Source organism: Falco biarmicus, chromosome 7, assembly GCF_023638135.1.
Source record: "Falco biarmicus isolate bFalBia1 chromosome 7, bFalBia1.pri, whole genome shotgun sequence".
In the NCBI taxonomy this organism is placed as follows: domain Eukaryota; kingdom Metazoa; phylum Chordata; class Aves; order Falconiformes; family Falconidae; genus Falco; species Falco biarmicus.
Window position 1 is genome coordinate 53,604,724 of NC_079294.1, and position 17,523 is coordinate 53,622,246.

Here is a 17,523-nt window from a genome sequence, read left to right on the forward strand (position 1 = left end):
TTTGGAATGAAGAATCATCGTCTTATTAAACTTTTGTCATGCCCACTAGGAGCCAAAATCTTCCCTCCCTACTGCCACTAGGCTGTTTGGTTTGCAGTATAACTTTTATAAGTCAAACAGCAGAGGTTCCTTCTTTGGCTTCAGTAGGATTATAGTTAATTTTAATTTAAGTGCTTCTTGCTGAGCCTGCTTGTTAAATTCAGAGTTATCAGTGACATAATCACTGTTTATAATACTGTATAAAAATGACTGTGACATAAAGTCAGAGTAAAGTATCACTGAAATAACCATCAGTAATGGGACAGAGGACTATTTTTTTTTTTCCTCCCTAAACACAGTGGAAACTTCAAGTATCTATTTCTAGAATTGCATATGGTCTAAGATGAGCTTTAAATATCTATTCAGGTGCAGCACAACTGATTTTTAAAGTAAACAAAATAGATCTAGACCCAATTAATATTTTTGTTTTATTTCCACCTGATGATATGAGAGAACACTTACAGAACAGTCTCCAATGCTCACTCTTTATTCACATCACATGAAAATATACGCTTTGGTCCTACTGAGCAATATTGTCTTTGGAGATGTGTGCAGGCCATGTGTGAAGACCAAGTCTTCAAAACCTTTACTCCTTAGGCTTCGACTGGTAACATACCACAGCTTGTTACAGTACACCTGCTAAATTGCAAGTATTTACACACTGCTCTTCAGGATTGTAGCTTTGCAAACAATGTAGTTACACATGAACGATAGATACGCTTGTTTCAATATTTATGTATGTCAAACTAATACATTGAAAAAAATAATAATGCAGGTAAGGCTGTTGCATTAGATAAGTGCATAAGATGGCAGAGGGACTGGTGCATCTATCACGCGAGACACCCAGGGGGCTGGGGCCGGTCAGACGGGGGAAGAGGAGGCTTGGGGAGGGTATCCTCAATAATTTGTAACCATCTGATGGGAAGGAGTAAAGAAGGTGGAGGTGGGCTCTCCTCAGCGATACCCAGTAACGGAAAGGGGCCCAAACTTAAACACAGGGAATTCCACCTGGATGTAAGGAAACACCTTTTAACCGTGTGGGTGGTTGAACATGGGAACAGGTTGCCCAGATGGGTTGGGAAGTCTCTGTCCTCGCAGATACTCCAAACCTGAAGTGACCCGCTGTAGCGGACCCTGCCTGAGCAAAAGAGGTGGACTGGACAATCTCCAGAGATGCCTTCCAACCTCAGTGATTCTGTGAGGAGAATATACAAATATACAAATGATAAAGTTTCTATATGAATACAAAACCTTTTAAAATTAAATACGGACTTAACTCAGTCACTCAAGTGACAATTTTTCACCAGGCTTCAACAAACACAGTTGACTGACTTGTGAGACTGTTTTTAAAGAATCCCTTATTCATTCTTTGTAGCCTTCCTTCTCTCGCATCCGCCATGGAACCCTTTAGTGCCGTCAGGCCCCCAAGGCAGCCGCAGCACCCCTACGGGCAGGCCATCTGCATTTTGTATTTTCCGAACCAACATGGGGCTACTGACGGGACTCTTCTCTTGTGTTACAGTTTGAGCTTTTCTTCTCTGTACCCAGGGGCTACCAGAAGGAGTGATACTGCTATCCGAGGAATAATCTGTACACTTCCTTGGAACTTCAGGGCTAGCGCTTGGGTTGAGCTTGCTGCCTGCAGCCAGCGGAGACTTTTTGATTACTTTTCTTGGTGAAGATGGACTGTTCCAAGGACTTGATCTGAGTGACACGTTAGGACTCAAATAGTTGTTTGAGTGAATGACAGGGCTCAAACTACTCATAGTATTTGTTGCAGTACTCCTGCGTCCTGACAGTGGTGATGTAGGATTACTCTCTGGATCAGAAGAGCTATTTGCTGAAGATTCATCACCAACAAACTGAAGTTCCTCAACTCTCTTATTAAGGGATCCAGCCTTCTTAAGGCTCTTGCTGGTATCTTCATCACGGTTCTTGTCTTTGGGAACTTTTTTCTTTGGAGGTTTCATGCCTATGAGGATGACTTTCATGCCGGTCTCTTTCTTTTCAGCACTCATAAAGTCATGAGCACGTATGGCAGCATCTACTTCTTCAAATTCTATAATTGCACATTCCTGAGTTCCCAGTTGGGTGTACCGATTGCTGATCCTCTTGATATCAGGTGGTAGATCTCTACCAGGCTTGAGAATACGAACTGATGAAATTACACCAAAAGTTACAAAGGCTTTGAGGAGATGTTCCATTATCCTTTCTTGCATGCATCCATTTTCTTGGTTTTTAAGAGCCTGCAGCTCAGAAATCATGTGGATATCATACACCAGTAACATCCTGGTAGGTAGGTTTTCACTTGGAAACACTGGAACTGGATTATTTCTTCTAACCTTTTTGTTATCATCGTTCAGCTCAAGAGTGTCTGAGTACTTCAGGGCATAGGCTGTAGTTCTCCAGTCACGGGTAAGGTGCTTCACCTTGAAGATGCATACAGGTTAAGCAACACAACCGATCAAACCCACTCAAACTAACTACAGAAAGTTTAAGGCAGATGCAGGCTCTAGTCTACAAACGGGGATTTAAGTTTCATGTAGCAGACTTAAAGTGAAAAAGTAAACAGTTTTCCTGCTATGATGGGCATCAGTGAGCTAAAGCTCAATGCCCTGTTGAATCTGGTGAAAATAGGAACTGCCCCTAAATCTCACACTGAAACTCATTACTTTACCTTAAAGCCTGCTCAAGTCATTGATGTTCAGTCATTCCATATCTAGGTCTGAACCATGACCAAAATGCATATGCTGTGGGGTTTATTTTGCAAAATGAGCCAAACAAGTAGTTTTGCCAAGTTTAGGGCTGCACTTTGCTGAACTGATTTTTCCTCCCTCAAAAATGCCTGTTTAAAAAACCTCAAAACGTCTCCATTTCCAAGAAGTGTTTTAAGAGTTCAATCTGTTACCGGTATAATCTGTTTGAAGTGGTCTGCAGAAACTAGGCCTTAACTTCTAGCCTGACTAGTTCTGCAAAACTGTCAGATGTAGAATCTTGACAAAAGTGTTTCTAATGTAATTTTGGAAATCAGTAACATGCACGTATTTACACAGGAGTTCCTAATATAAGAAAAAAAACCCAAAAAACAAAACCCTCCTCCACCTTAGTTACTACATACTTTCTACTACTCTTAATTTTTAGATCTCCATACATTTGCAAAGGTCAGATTCACCATCCCTTCTCAGAGACAGGAAAGTAACTTTACCCAGATTACTTAGCTACTTATGAGTAGCTTATCTAGAAATTAATTTTATCCAGCATCCCGTTTACTATGCCCTCCTCTGTCCCAGAATGATAACTTAAACGTGTAGTTGCTTAAAAGCCTATGACTTCCCTACCCAATCATGAGTGAGTTCAGCAATTAGAGTTCTGGATGAGAACAAACCTGTCACATCAAACCCGAATCGACCCCAGAGAGAGACAGATAAAGACGAAGACTGTAAACAGGCCTCTCTAAAATAAATTACTTTCATCTTTCTTGTTTTCAGATTCATCAGGCTAACACAAGGCACTTCAAGGCTTAAAAAGTTAGCTTACCTTCTTAAAAGAAGTGAGGAGTTTAACACTGACATAGCCCATCTTATTTCTTCTCACGTGCTTTAGAAGGAAGGCATCTTTCTCGAGGTTCTCATCTGAGAAGTAATATTCAATCTGTGTTACTAATTTCTGGATCAGGTCATTTTCTGGTGGTTTCCAGTTCTGGTCAGAGTCATCATCATTTTCCCCACCACTGGAAAACAGTTAAATCATTTTATTAACAGATTGTCATATTAGTGGATTCAAATAGTCTTTCGAAATGAAAAGGCATAACTAATATTGATTCCATCTCAGAGGTATCGCCCTATCCACCTGAGGCAGGAGGCCAGCTCAGGGGGCGACGCTTTCCAGGCAGCACAAGGAGTGAGTTCCTCAGCTCATGCCGAAAGCTGATCTCAGTGTAGAACAATGAGACATACACACTAGCATCTCGAAAACACTCTGCAACTCAAATCCTACACCAAACCATGGAGTGCAAGTGCACAGGCACTTGGTGCTGTAACAGGTTCCTGTGGTGACAGTGGTTTTTTCTTCAATATGAAGCTATCAAACACAGGCTTGACATTTATGTGCTTCATGAGTGGTGGCATGTACCAGTGAATGAATATTCCAGCTTGATGCAATCGTGATTTCTTGAGCCTCTGCACTGCATGATGCAGGGGCCAGTATCCACGGAGTAAGAAAGACTGGCAGGACTATTGCACTTTTTACAGGTCACTTCCAGAGTGATAGTAACTTAACTAGCAGTTTACCAAGGGGCTTAAATTGGATGCACATTTCAGATTAAGGGCTTTGGTGCAGTAGCAGCTCACGTACCGCAGGAACAGTTCTATATGCACACATAGGCAGGTTGCTATGAAGTCACTCCTATTTCCTCTCTCCCCCTCCCATCACATTTGTCTAGGCACCTGCGCAAAAATGGAGCCCCACTGAGCATCCTATCCCAAAAAGATACAGCAACCATGGATTTGAGAGAAACTTCTTACCACATACCCTTACAGCAACACGTTTGTTGCTGAAATGGAAATGACCACTTCAGTTGTTATCTAGCATGGAGGTAAATGGTTCAACCACAGACTACAGCCATAGATGTTGCTGTAAGAACTAAGTCTATCTTAAGGCAGTCATTTTTTCTAAAGCTGTTAGTAATCTAGTTTTGCTGTGGGACCATCATGAAAGTTTCTGTTAAAAAAAAAAAATTATCTGCTAAGCTCCCTAGAGCCTATAAATCATGCATTCCTTTGGTCTCCCATGTACCTTAGCAACAAAAAAAAGAGGAGCCACACATTTTTCTAAAATTGTGCTGAATGGCTTGTGCAAAGCTCGTGAAATCATCCAACATGGGAACAGGCATCACGCTGCGGTCCTCCGAGGGCAACCTGGCAGGGAGGATGCAGGCTGTGAATCACCTTGCCTTGTGTCAGTTTTGTCCCAGAGACAAACTGGAGACTGTGATCTTAACACGGCCCGACACGCTGCCCGTGCCTGGGGACAGGCAGCAGCACTGTACTGCTGAGGGTATTGTTGGGGTCAGTGGGCTCTGGCCGGGAACACACTCCCATGTGTGACAAGTTATAGCAGTTCTCTGAAGCTAATTGAAGCTAACAATTTATTTACTTATTGGGGTTGTTCTGGTGATAGGGCAACACATCAGATGAACAGGGATACTGACTCACACAATCCTAGAAGCCTCCTTGTTAAAATCTCCTTAGCCACTTAGTGGGGTGCAGTTCAGAGTGATGATGAGAGGGTGAGAAAAAAAATTTATTTGACAATGCCAGAAGTCGAGGATAATAGATGAAGTTACAATTAAGATATTAAAAAAGATTTAAGGGCCAGCTGTGCGTGCTGGCTTCAGAAGGAAGAAGACACAAGATTATATTTATTTTTCATTCACAATATTCCCTTGCCCCAGTACTTCTCATTTTTCATTCACTACTGATTCAGAACTAGTGTGGGTACAAGAAACTTGGAACATTTCAGCGTTTTTGCATACCCACATATCCTGCTAAGAAAAGCTTACCTTCAATTCAGGATGAAGCTTACATTTTTTTAGTGGATTTATTAGTACAGACATTAGTAGGTATTTGGAAGGTTTGGATGGAAAGAAAATGGAGCATCATGCTTGGGGAAAATAAAAAAATAATGAACTGCATGTTTGCAGAGATCAGTGCCATCCTTACTTGCAGTGTTAACACACTGAACAAGAGTAAAACAGGTCTCATTTCACCTCTCAAATATTAGTCATGGTCTGACCTATACACCATTTCTGTATTTGGCAGATGGTTCAGCATTTACAAAATCCTTAGGGCTCTTACAACAGCCCTCACTAAGTACTGTATTGGATTCCACCTACAGCAAATGCAGAAATTTGTAACTAGCTCCATATTAATTCATAGTAATATCAACTGGTAGTACCTCTAGGGTTTCAATTCTACTACAAAAGTCGTTGATAAATCAGTGTCAGCACTGACAAAAAAAAAAAAAAGCTTAGTTATTCACAACTGTCATTTACTGATTTCTTTATTCAGAGCTTTGTGATGGATGTGCTTGTCAAAACAGGACAGACTGAAAAACAACCTTTCAACATGGTGACTCATCTGGCTATTAGTCACACAAGAAACTAAACATATCTGCATAGAGAACCCATAGATTTGGGGTTTTAAATATCAAAACTCACAAACGATACAGTAAATTGTCTGGACAGAGTCTAACCTTTTGACAAGTTTTCGCCGAGTCTCCAAAAGAATAAGGTATTGTATTAATAAGCACTGTGTGGCAATGTTACTTAACAGCATTAAGTACGATCACTCGCAGGTCTTTTAACAAGAACTAGTGGATATAATACTGCGTGCCTACTAATGGCACGTTGTCACTGCACGCACTGTTAAATTTCAGTTTCTATTGTGAAATGTTATATTTTAGACAGACAACATCATAAAAACATTGACCTTTCAAGCTCAGATTCCTCTTGTGTCTGTCTGCATCCAAAATAAATGTAAGCTGCGCAAGAATAGCTTTCCTGTGTGCATAGGAGAACCACCTGTTTATCAAGAGTCTGACAATTTTTCTGAAGCACCTGGCAGCTAAATGGCTGAGGACTGAATGTCACAAATACTCAGAGATCTCCCAAAGAGCTGTGGTGTCTTGACCACAGGGAAATGGTTTTCATTCCGTAAGTTACCAAACCTAGAGGCTAAGGAAAAAAATCTAAATTGTCTGCTTTTAGCTGGAGAGAGAAATGGCTGATTCCCAGCAGTTTTAGACCATCACTGACAATTTTCCAAATGTCTAGGTCAATAATTTCCTATCCGGTGTTGCGTTCCTGGACATAAATCCTTAGCTAAGGATACATGTCAATGGCAAAAGCATGCATGAACTCCGCTCACCTACTTCTGATGCAGAGCATTTATAGTTCTCTCTGGCAATACCTCTGGCCTTTCCTGGGTCAGGAAGAGGCCGTTTTCAAAAAGGCAACCTCCACAAGAACTGAATATACATCAGCACTCGCAGCAAACACTTCTGAAGATAGCATCTACTGCAGAGGATTAAATAAGCAGCATTTAAAAGGTAGCTATTACGTGTTAGAAAGCTTGAGAAAATAACCACCCTTTTTTATAGCCCAGGGCTCGAAGCTCTTACGCAAGTAACGCTGTCAAAGAAAAGAAATTTTACAAATGTTCTGTATTTCAGAAATTAGTAATTGGAATGCAACACTGTAGACTGCTGTACACATTTGATTTATAAAAACTTATAAAACAGTCACATACGATTGTGGAAAGGCTAAGCAGACTCAGTTTAAACGTTCCGCTGGTGTCTCGCTATGCTCGCCTCTTGTAGTGCACAGCTGACGATTCTGGCAGCTGCAGAAAACTTCTACTCCCCGTTTGTAATTTAAAATAATGCATTGCAGTTCATTTTGAGTCAGTGCTAGGATATGAAGTCAGAGAATCGATTAGAAACAACTGACCGTCAAACTGAACACCGAATTTCATGCTACTGTGCCTAAACCTTTATGTGACAGTTTATTACTGCATCTGCCGTGTTAGTAGAAGACACAAGGTGAACTACAACTAATGATCTTTGTCTCCCAACAGTTTTCTGGCACAAAAATCCCAGCAGTTCCTTTGACAAGTAAGGGACTCTGGTAGGCATCAAAGCAACTTCAGGCATCAGGAATAATTCCTGCAACTTAATCATTGCACACAGACACTGCTGTTGGCATTATCAAAACGTGATGTATAGAGTGGCTTATAGAGTGGTGGCTTCTTCTGCATTTAAAGGGGTCTTCATTTTTGATTTCACGTCTGGTCACCTTATTTCCAAAGCCACAGCGCAGTCTTAAATCTATTAAAGAAAACCTCAACGGTTCCCTGCGATAAAAGCCGAACGTCAAAGAGCCGCCACCAAAACAAACGCACACCACCCGGCCCCAGAGCCTCCGCTGCAAACGGCGGCGCCAGGGAAATGCGGGGACCCGGCGCTCCCGCTGCGGGGAAGCCACGTCCCGCTCCGCACCTCGGGCGGGGCTGCGGCGCCCACCGGCCCCGCCGGAGCCTCCCGCCCCTCCCGCCGGCGTTGCATCAGCCGCGGCCGCACCGTTCGGGGGGTGCCCGCGGCGGCCCCGCACGGCCCGGGCCCCTCCCGCCGCTCCGGCGGGCTCACCTGGAGCGCCCGCAGCGCCCCGAGTCCTCCTCGCTGCAGCTGCCGCCCGCCGCGCCGCCGCCCGCCGCCGCCTCCGCCCGCACGGGCACCCGGAGCTGCACCGAGCCGCTGCCCGCCGGCCGCTGGGCCATGGCGCTGGGCTCGGGCCCGCCGCGCCTCTCCCGCCGGGGCGGCGGCGCTGCCAGCTCCACGCCCCCGCCCCCCCCGGCACGGCACGGCGGCGGGAGGGTCCGGCCCCCCGCCCGCGGCCGCCCAGTTAGCGGCTCTGCCTCGCTGGCGGCCGGGCGGCGACTTTCTGTTAACGGGCACCGACGGGCTCCTCACCCCAGGGCGACGCCCCAGCTTCTCCCCCCGCGGCAGCCCCGGGGGCTGCGGGCTGAGCGCCGTGTTGTGAGAAAAGCACAAGGGTTACGTGTGTTTAAGCGTCAAGGGTGAGAGCTGGAAATAGGAAAACCGAGTGAACAAGGACACGATCGGCTGGCTGTATGTTCTTTCTATAGAGTGCTCCTCTGTAATTCTGCATGGTGTTTCAGTGGAACAAAATCATTCCCCCCCCAAGAACTTCCTGAAAGAGGCCCCAGTTCTGAAACGCTCAGGCATTGATTTGAAATTCAGACTGTATTGCAGTGGCCTGTTTCAGCTGCTAAAGCAAAACTAATGTCTGTGTTCTCTTGATCAGAAGTTAAACCGTTTCAATTTACCATGTAAATACTCATCCTTCAGTCAGGCACGATCTTTTGATCATATCCGAACCCAAACTGCTAAATGTAGGTTGGATCTTTAAGTCACCGTTTCAGCCACGACATCCTTATTTTTGTCGTTACAGTTCATCTGAATTCTACTCCACTATATTGCTCCAATGTTTTCTTTGTAAAACTTTGGATGGGTGAAAACGGAGACTGCATGCAGGAGCCAGTTCTTCTCATCACCGTGACAAACAGTCCTCATGAGTCAGATTTGCTGGCAAGAACACATTAACGGGACTGCCGCTCTGCCCCGGTGGGTTTGGCTTATTTCTCAATGTGCCTTAAGCAATGAAATATTTTGTTTATGAAATATGCTTACATGCATCACTAACCAAATCTCTAGTTCTCTGCTAATGGAACAGCATTTTGTAATAAGTCTTGGGTAGGGCATCACTTTGAGTCCCACATCGGGGGGAGCAGAAATACAAACAGTAAATACACATTCTAGGACAGCGTAAGTACAGGAATTGTGGATCTGATTTTGTATTGAAGTTCATGGTAGTTGTTCTTCTCCCTGGGTAGGAATGAGGTCCAGACCAGTGTGAGCAAAGAATGTGCTACAGCCAACCTAAATGATGTGTGAGAGAGACATTGCAGTTTCACCTTACGACTCCTTCTGTCAAGGGATTTTATAGCGAAGGGCGCTAGATCCGTGACCAGTGGTCACTGCACAGAACTGGCCTTTGGCCTTGTCAATGTTTTGCTCATTTCCTTGAACAGCCCTACTCTCTTTATCATCTAGTCTGCTACAAGTATGTTAACAGTGTTGAGAGAACTAGTGCAGATGAAGACTGATGTAATTTCAGACACCGTGTTGATTAGATCTTCATTGAAACTACCAGGCTAATCTTTCTTTTTCTTTTAATATAGCAATGTTCTGTAATGCTTAACTAGCAGCAGAGATTAAGCAGTATTTGTAACCATGGAAGAACTTAAAACTAAATTAATAATGTAGACAAGTCCTTTAAAGGGGAACCCGTATCTCAGCTGAGCTTCTGATAGCCACTTAGGATTATAAGCCCATGATTATAAAAAAAAAAACTTTCACAGATTTCATATGGCACATTCACTGTTGGCACAGTATTGTCTACATATCATAAAAAACACGCCCATATTTTATATTTCTCACAAAGCAAGCCATAATTACATCACTTTCCTGTCAACCTTTCAGCAAATGGTAACTAAAAGGATAATCACAGGATGGTCAGGGCTGGAAGGGACCTCAGAGACCACCCAGCCCAACCCCTGCCACAGCAGGGTCCCCTCCAGCAGGCTGCACAGTCACGTCCGGGTGGGTTTGGGATGTCTCCAGGGAAGGAGACTCCACAGCCCCTCTGGCAGCCTGTGCCAGGGCTCTGCCACCCTCCAGGGAAGGAAGTTCTTCCTCACACCCAGCTGGAGCTGCCTGTGTCCCAGTTTGTGCCCGCTGCCCCCTGCCCTGTCGCTGGGCACCACAGCCAAGAGCCTGGCCCCGTCCCCCTGACGCCCCCCTTAAGGTACTTGTACACAAAGCTAAACCCAGAACACAAATGAGGAAGACACCGTGAGGGAATTCACAAGCCCTTCCACACACAGCCAGCCACACCTGCTCTTTTAGCCACTGAGTTCCTCCTTGATGTGTGTAAAATCATCTGCTACTCATCTGCGGGGCTTCTGGGCTTCGAGAGCTGCCCGGGGTCACAGCAAGGGCTGGCCCAGGGCCGGGGTACTGTCCCGGGAGCAGGCGGCACTCCGGGCACACCACACCCCTACCCAGGCTCTCCAAGTCAGATTTTCACGTTTTGTGACAATATGTACCTGCAAGGCAACTTCTTGAGGCAGAGCAGCAACCTGGAAGGTGCGTCCAGCTTCTTGCCTTTCATGCGTTTTCGTACATGGTCACTTGCACTTAGAATTCAGGAAAATACGATTTATTAGTGTAATTGGCTACTGGCGAGGCGGAAGGCGCTCACTTGCGAGGCCCGCTCCCGCGCCTCCCGACCCCCGCGACCCGGCCCCCTGCCTGCGGCCGCCCCACCGGACAGCAAGTACCGAGCAGCGCCCCCGGAGCGGGCTGCGGGGGACAGCCGACCCCAGGGGACAGCCAGCCGCCCGGCCGCGCCGCACTCCACCCCCTAACGGCTCCCGCCACTCGGCACCGCTTCAGCCGGCGGGCGGGGCGCGGGCGAGGCCTGCCGGGAGCGGGCCGGAAGCCGCCGTTGCCCCGGTGACGGCGGAGCGATTTCCGACAGGAGAGGCGGTGGCTGGCGCGGAGGTGTGAGGCGCCGCGAGGGTAGCAGCAGGTTGACATGGTGCCCAGCAAGTGCCGGCCCACCAGGGGCCCTCGGGCCGCGTCTGGCCCGGTAGGTGCTGCAGGGGGCGGAGGGATAGCGGCCGGCAGCCCTTCCCTCCTCAGCCCCCGGTGTGTGTGTGAGGGGACAGGACCGGGGGTGTTCATCCGCTGCGCGAGCCGCGGCCCTCCTCGGAAGGGCGGGCCCGGGGCGGGGTGGTGGCGCCTCAGAGGGCGCGGCCCCGCGGGGCTGTGAGGCGCCGGCCGCGCTGGGCTGGGATGCGCAGCGGGACAGCTCTGCGCGGGCTCTGCGCGGGCTCTGCGCGGGCGGCGAGGCAGAGGCGGGTGAGGGGAGCGCGGTCCCCGCGCCCCCGCTGGCCTGAGGAGGTTCCCTGGTGTTCGCATGCCGCCCGCTGTGGGCTGGGGAGTGGTTATTTGATTAATATTTCTGTTTGATGAGCTATTTGATTAAATATTTCTGTTAAATGTTTTGATGATTTAGCAGGTAGAGGCTATGTTTTGTCATATAAACCAAATATAAAGACCAGCCCGTTTTGCCTTAAAAAAAAATTACTGTATTTAAGTGTGAACACTTGTTTTCTTCATAATGAGGGTAACACCCCCATGAAAGCCATGCATTCAGTGATTATTTAAAGCTAAACCCTGACTTTTTTAAGCTAAAAATGATTTGGTGTTAGTGTTGTGAAATGTTCTTCATAAGAGCTTTGAAAAAAAGTTTATTTCTTGGCAGAAAATACCTTTACCGTTTAAAAAAAAAAAGTGGCATTCAAATTTTGTATTGATAAGTGTTTTTGAAAAAAGTAATACTCCCTTTCTTTTTCTTCCAACTTGCAGGTTAATAACTGTGGTCTTCACCTGGTCATCCAGACCTCATCAATAACAGATAAAAGCAAACCAGTAATTATTAGTTTCTTTAATAGCTATATGAATTAATATAGATGTATGGTATAGCCATATTTGTATGCTTTTAGGAAGGGATTGCCTTTTCAGTAGTAATGCATCGACTTCTAATAGAATATTTGATATATCTGATAGTCTTTTGGTAATTTATTTCATCCTACTAAAGATACATACAGTAAAAACATGGGTATGTAATATAACCTACCGTAAGCTTTATGTGTGTGTGTGTGTATGTATGTGATTTCTTATGCTTCCATCTGTACCTCTCTTCCTCCTGTAATTGCAGTATTCCTTATAGGGTGGGTTTTTTTCCTTAAGTTAACTGCAGATTAACTGGTAACTTCCATGTTTTCATTTTGGTTTCCAACAGTGGAACTTTTCAGTCATAGTATCTTAAGAGAATGAATATTCTTTTTATTGAAGCAATTATTTTCATTTTTAAAAACATTTGTGGAGATTCCCCAAGAACTGTAGCTGTTACTAAGGTGGTGTGTGTTTGTATAAAGATGTTATTTGCATTTGAAAACTTTTAACACTTGTCTTAAATATTGTGTTACAGTTTGAATTCAGGATAAATAAAGATCAGTCATCTTTCCACAATAGACTTCTGCAGCATGATCTGGAAAAAAACTATTCGGGAAGGCAAGGTGATACTCTATAGGGTTTGGTTTGTTTGTATCTTTTTATTAACTGAACAGTAAAGAGAGACTGTGTTATGGTTAGAATATGTAAGAGTGACAGCTTTTCCTAATTGGCTACAGTAATTCAATACAATTACTGCTGCATCCCATCCTGAACCTGCTGTCCTGCTACTGCCTGGTGCGGATGGCTTTATTTCATCACATTTTACCCCTCATTCTGACCATGGTAGACCGTCCGTTCCTCTACCTAGAAAGCCACAATCTATCAAGTGCCCTACTATACATTCTGTCAGAAGTCGCGCGATTCTCTACTGTAACTTTTGATTGGATGTTCAGTGCTTTAACTTATTTAGACAAAATTAGTTTCTAATTTGGAACCTTGATCTGAAGAGATAGTTTTCTTACTGTGTGCTTTTGCCAGAACAATATTTTGAAAAGCAAGATATTGGTGATATCACTGCTTACTGTGGTGAATCCTGAAGAAGCCTTGAAAAACAATGTTTGCCACACTGCTGCTGCTTGCATGTCATATAAAAACAGTGATTGGTTAGGATAGCAGAGCAGTTTAATTATTATGGCATTTCTTTATTCATTCTGGTAAAAAAATAAAGACCAACAGCTGTTCAGAATGGGTTGATTTTTAGGGATATTATGCAACTTACCGTGGCATAAATGTAAGTCTGCAGTTTGATTTTGTTCCCTGCACAGGAGACCAAAGAGTATTAAGTCCATTGGTGCGTAATAAACAGATATATCTTCCAGTACCATCCAGTCTGACAGAACTTTCTGGTTTGGAGCTGAAGCAGAATACAAGTTCTTTATCAGGATTTGGCGACACTTCTGTTCACACACCTACAAAATCCAGATCCCGACAAAGCAGCCACAGTATTAGTTCACATGCTTCAGGTGACAGTGAAAACTTCTCTTACTAGTTTTTTGTTTTGTTTTAAATCAGTTTCTTACTGAGAAGTTATGACCTGTAATGTGTTGTTTCTGGTTCTCAGAATGTGTGACTGAATAGCAAGTGTTTTCTACTGTTCCCTTTGTGTGTTAAGAGACGTAAATACATCATTGTCGGGAAACCATTAGAAATATTTTCCAAAATATAATACAGGCATTTAAATACAGGCTTTTTGTAAACCTTTCTTTAACACAAAGGGCAGTAATAGAGATCTTTTGCAAGTGTCTCTGGAGGATGACATTAGGGGAAAAAAAAGGTCACTGTACTGCCATCATGTCATGTTTCAGACCAGTTTTTAAGTGTCTGGTCTTACGTTTCTTGGCTTAAAAACCCGAGACACAAGTAATTTAAGACTTTTGCAACAATGTTAATTGATTATTTTTGGTCTCAGTGGTTGGGTTTTTTTTCCTTCACAGTTTTTTTTTTTTTAAACTTTGAAGGATACACAGAGAAGGTTGATTGCGCTAGTTTGTTAGAGTAGCTAGTGATAAAATGTTACCAGAGTAGCACTTGACAAGATTCTAAATTGAACAACAAATTGTTTTACTTAAGTAGGTGTCTCTTCTAATGGCATATTTTAGACAATGAGCTTACTCTCTATAGTAGTAAATCAATTATCTTTGTTTATTGAAGAATTAATCCTTTTTCTTTTAACATACTTGATTTATTTGGAGGAAGAGGTGGGGTGGGGAAGGGGGCAAACACATAGAAGTTCAGTCTGTATTTTTGTGGTAGTATTCATGCACGATGATCTATTTTTGACCGGTTTTTTCCAGTGGATCATTTTCCAAATAAGCTAAAGCTTGCAGAATGTATTTGTTAATTTATTTTGTGGGTATTTTTAGTCATCGTCCCTCTTCACCCTTATATTAACAAAATGGGTAAAGATGGATAGCTTTGTAAATATGTTTTAAAGGGCTGCCTGTTTCTTCCTTGATAATGAAGTTAAACGTAATACCAATGATTACTAGGTATTGCATGCAATTACCTTAAAAAGGCTTTGCATTTTGTTTATGGCTCAGTGGGACTTTTTCACTGTTCTGGTGTTTTGGTTTCTAGTTCTATCAACATCTACTTGATCGGTGTCTTTAAATTCATCTTAGAGTTAGATAATACCTTCTTTAAGTTCAGACACTTAAATTGTGAAACAATTATACAGCCTTACCTTAAAACATCATTGCGTAATTCTAATCAAAACAAAAGCATCTACAAAATATCTTCTTACTGCAAATTGTTGATAAAAATCTTTCAGAAGCGAAATAAATGGACGTACTTTGGAAAGAGAATGTAGCGGCATGTAGCTGTAAACAAAAAAAAAAAAGGCAGGAAAGAAAATGGATTACTGAATAGGCAAAAAGCACTTTCACATACTGCGTAACTCTTAGGAAGAAAGAATTTTCTGCTTTTATTATCTGTGGCTGATGAAATGATTTTACAAAGAACTAGTTCATATATTCTCTGTATGATTTTCTGATAGATAACACACATTTTGGAAGCAGTTCATCAATAACATTTCCTGTATTGCAACGTACTGCTGAAGAAAAAATACTGAACTCTGACAGACTTACCCTGGAAAGGTGAGAAGGTTATGGAGCACACACCATAGCTCGTGGCTCTTGTATCTGATGGTCTGAAGTGAAGTGTATCCCAGTAATGCCTGTGGTCAACGGTGTAAGTGGTGGGTTTGATTTTGATTTTTTGTGTATGTGTGTTTTTGAGAAAACTGTGTCCAATAGAGAAGTTCTGTATGAGTCCTTGTCATGAATCTATCTGTACAGCAATCATTTCAGGCAGTTAGGGCTTTTCATTGTAAACTAAGGAGCTAGCTTAAGAGTCAAATGTGGTTATTCACATAATCTACAGAAAGAGGCTGTGTCTCCATTAGCTCTAATCTCATGCATTAAGAGTGGTTGTTTTGGTTTTTTTCCCTTAACTAGGACACACACAAAAATTTTATCTGAAAGCCATTTAATGGGAAATATTTATTTATCTGTTTTTGGTGAGAGTATGCTTCATGTAGTCCAAAATATTTTGGCAGGTCAGTGGGACTCTTTATGGAATAATTCTAAAATAAGAATAACTGTGTTCAGCATAACTTCTGTATCTTTTACTTTTCACATTAACACTGTTTCATGTATTTGTTTTTCAAGTGTGAAGTTCTAGAAACAAAAAAAAATAATCACATAGGATACTTTTGAATTCTTATCTAAACAGGCTGCTTATGTGGTATCTGGTAGAAAAACTTAAAAAATTGGCAGGCTGTGTCTGTTGAAATTTTAATTTGGTCACAACCTGAAACTTCTGTGTAGTTCCCATATAACAACAAATCTCTGATTAAGAGGACAGGCTTTCAGAGAATTTTGTAAGCACTTCTACTATATTTTTATGCTTTTTTTTTTTTTTTTGGTAACAAGGAGTTACTGCCTTATTTACAGGGTTTAATTAGCAGACCTAATAACCTTAATATTACCATAACATCAAGATACTTTCCTTGGTTCAGTCAGAGTAGGTGAGTAGAAGGTGGGTTACCGATTTGTTACTTCTATGGGTTTTTTTTTATTCTGGTTTTTTTTCTTTCCAGGCAAAAATTGACAGTGTGCCCAGTTATCGATGGGGAAGATCATCTTCGCCTTTTGAATTTCCAACATAACTTTATAACCCGGATCCAAAATATTTCTAATCTGCAGCATCTCATTTTCTTAGATTTGTATGATAATCAAATAGAGGAAATAAGTGGTGTTTCAACTCTGAGATCCCTGAGAGTCCTTTTGTTGGGAAAAAACAGGTAAAAATAATAAAACTAAATTAAAGCACCCTGTTTCTTTATAGTTTAACAACTGTGATCTATCTTTGTTTCTGTGATGGTTTTCAGTTTGTGATGTAGGCTGTGAGACCAGTGAGCTGGTCTCTGACACTAGCTAAGTCTTAGGGGTCCTGCTGAAGAAGCACACAGTTTTTGCTTGTACTGATTTTAATCTTCCTTTCTTACATAAATTTTAGCAAGTTCTGAAGTATTTTACATGTTTCTGTCTAATCTTGTGTTCTCATTGATTATTAAATATGTATTCTTAGATTTGTGTGGCAATTGGAATTTCTTTTAGCGTCGTGTAAAGTATTTGCTGGTTCTTTATAACCTATAGAAGTTATTTCTGCCCGATACATTTAGCTGGGAAAATATCAGACAGGTGAATCATGGATGTTGTTGCTTATTTATGGATTTTATTCTGCTGGGAGGTACAGCCTGCTAGTTGTATTACTATGTAAAATACAGTTCAAATCGTGTAGCTTTTAATAATTTAATAGCAGTATCTTTGGAATTGCTCGCACATCTAAGGTTGTGCTTTGATTTTGTTCAGTTTCCTTATTTTCCTTTTATTCAGTAAAGGAAGAACTGGTAAACAAACTTCAGTTATGTTCAGATTACAAAGACTGTATCTCCTATTTCAGCCTGTAATCAATAGTGCAGTATGTTACTAGAACTAGTAGCTTTTATATTAACAATCTCACCTGTAGAAATTAATTTTTATTTATAGCAAAATATTGGGGCATGGGTATGATAATTTTAAGGTGCTTTAAGGAATTGCTTTCCAAGTCAAACTACCTTGAGTGCTATGTAGTTTGTTTACATAGAAATATGATTTGTAGGTAATTGGGTATTCATATGGGTAATCATAAATGATTAAAAGTCAGACACAGTTGCTAGTAACTTTTTTTTCAGGTTGATCTGTATGTGATCTTTGATTA

At 42.5% G+C, this 17,523-nt stretch overlaps 2 protein-coding genes across 2 annotated transcripts in view; one reads left to right on the forward strand and one right to left on the reverse strand.

Moving 5' to 3' along the window:
* Positions 1–611: 611 nt before the first annotated feature.
* Positions 612–8,459, reverse strand: LARP6 (La ribonucleoprotein 6, translational regulator). Its single transcript, XM_056346666.1, has 3 exons — positions 8,242–8,459; positions 3,577–3,769; positions 612–2,468 (listed from the first exon to the last, which is right to left on the reverse strand). The coding sequence occupies exons 1-3, from the start codon at positions 8,370–8,372 to the stop codon at positions 1,398–1,400; spliced, it is 1,395 nt and encodes a 464-aa protein (XP_056202641.1). The 5' UTR covers positions 8,373–8,459; the 3' UTR covers positions 612–1,397.
* A 2,744-nt stretch (positions 8,460–11,203) lies between these two features.
* The window catches only part of LRRC49 (leucine rich repeat containing 49), a 49,442-nt gene continuing 43,122 nt past the window's right edge, over positions 11,204–17,523 (forward strand). The window contains exons 1-6 of the mRNA XM_056347247.1: positions 11,204–11,329; positions 12,112–12,174; positions 12,737–12,824; positions 13,527–13,724; positions 15,257–15,356; positions 16,361–16,564. Coding sequence (XP_056203222.1) covers positions 11,276–11,329; positions 12,112–12,174; positions 12,737–12,824; positions 13,527–13,724; positions 15,257–15,356; positions 16,361–16,564 — 707 coding nt within the window. The 5' untranslated portion in view covers positions 11,204–11,275. The remainder of the gene's footprint in view (positions 11,330–12,111; positions 12,175–12,736; positions 12,825–13,526; positions 13,725–15,256; positions 15,357–16,360; positions 16,565–17,523) is intronic.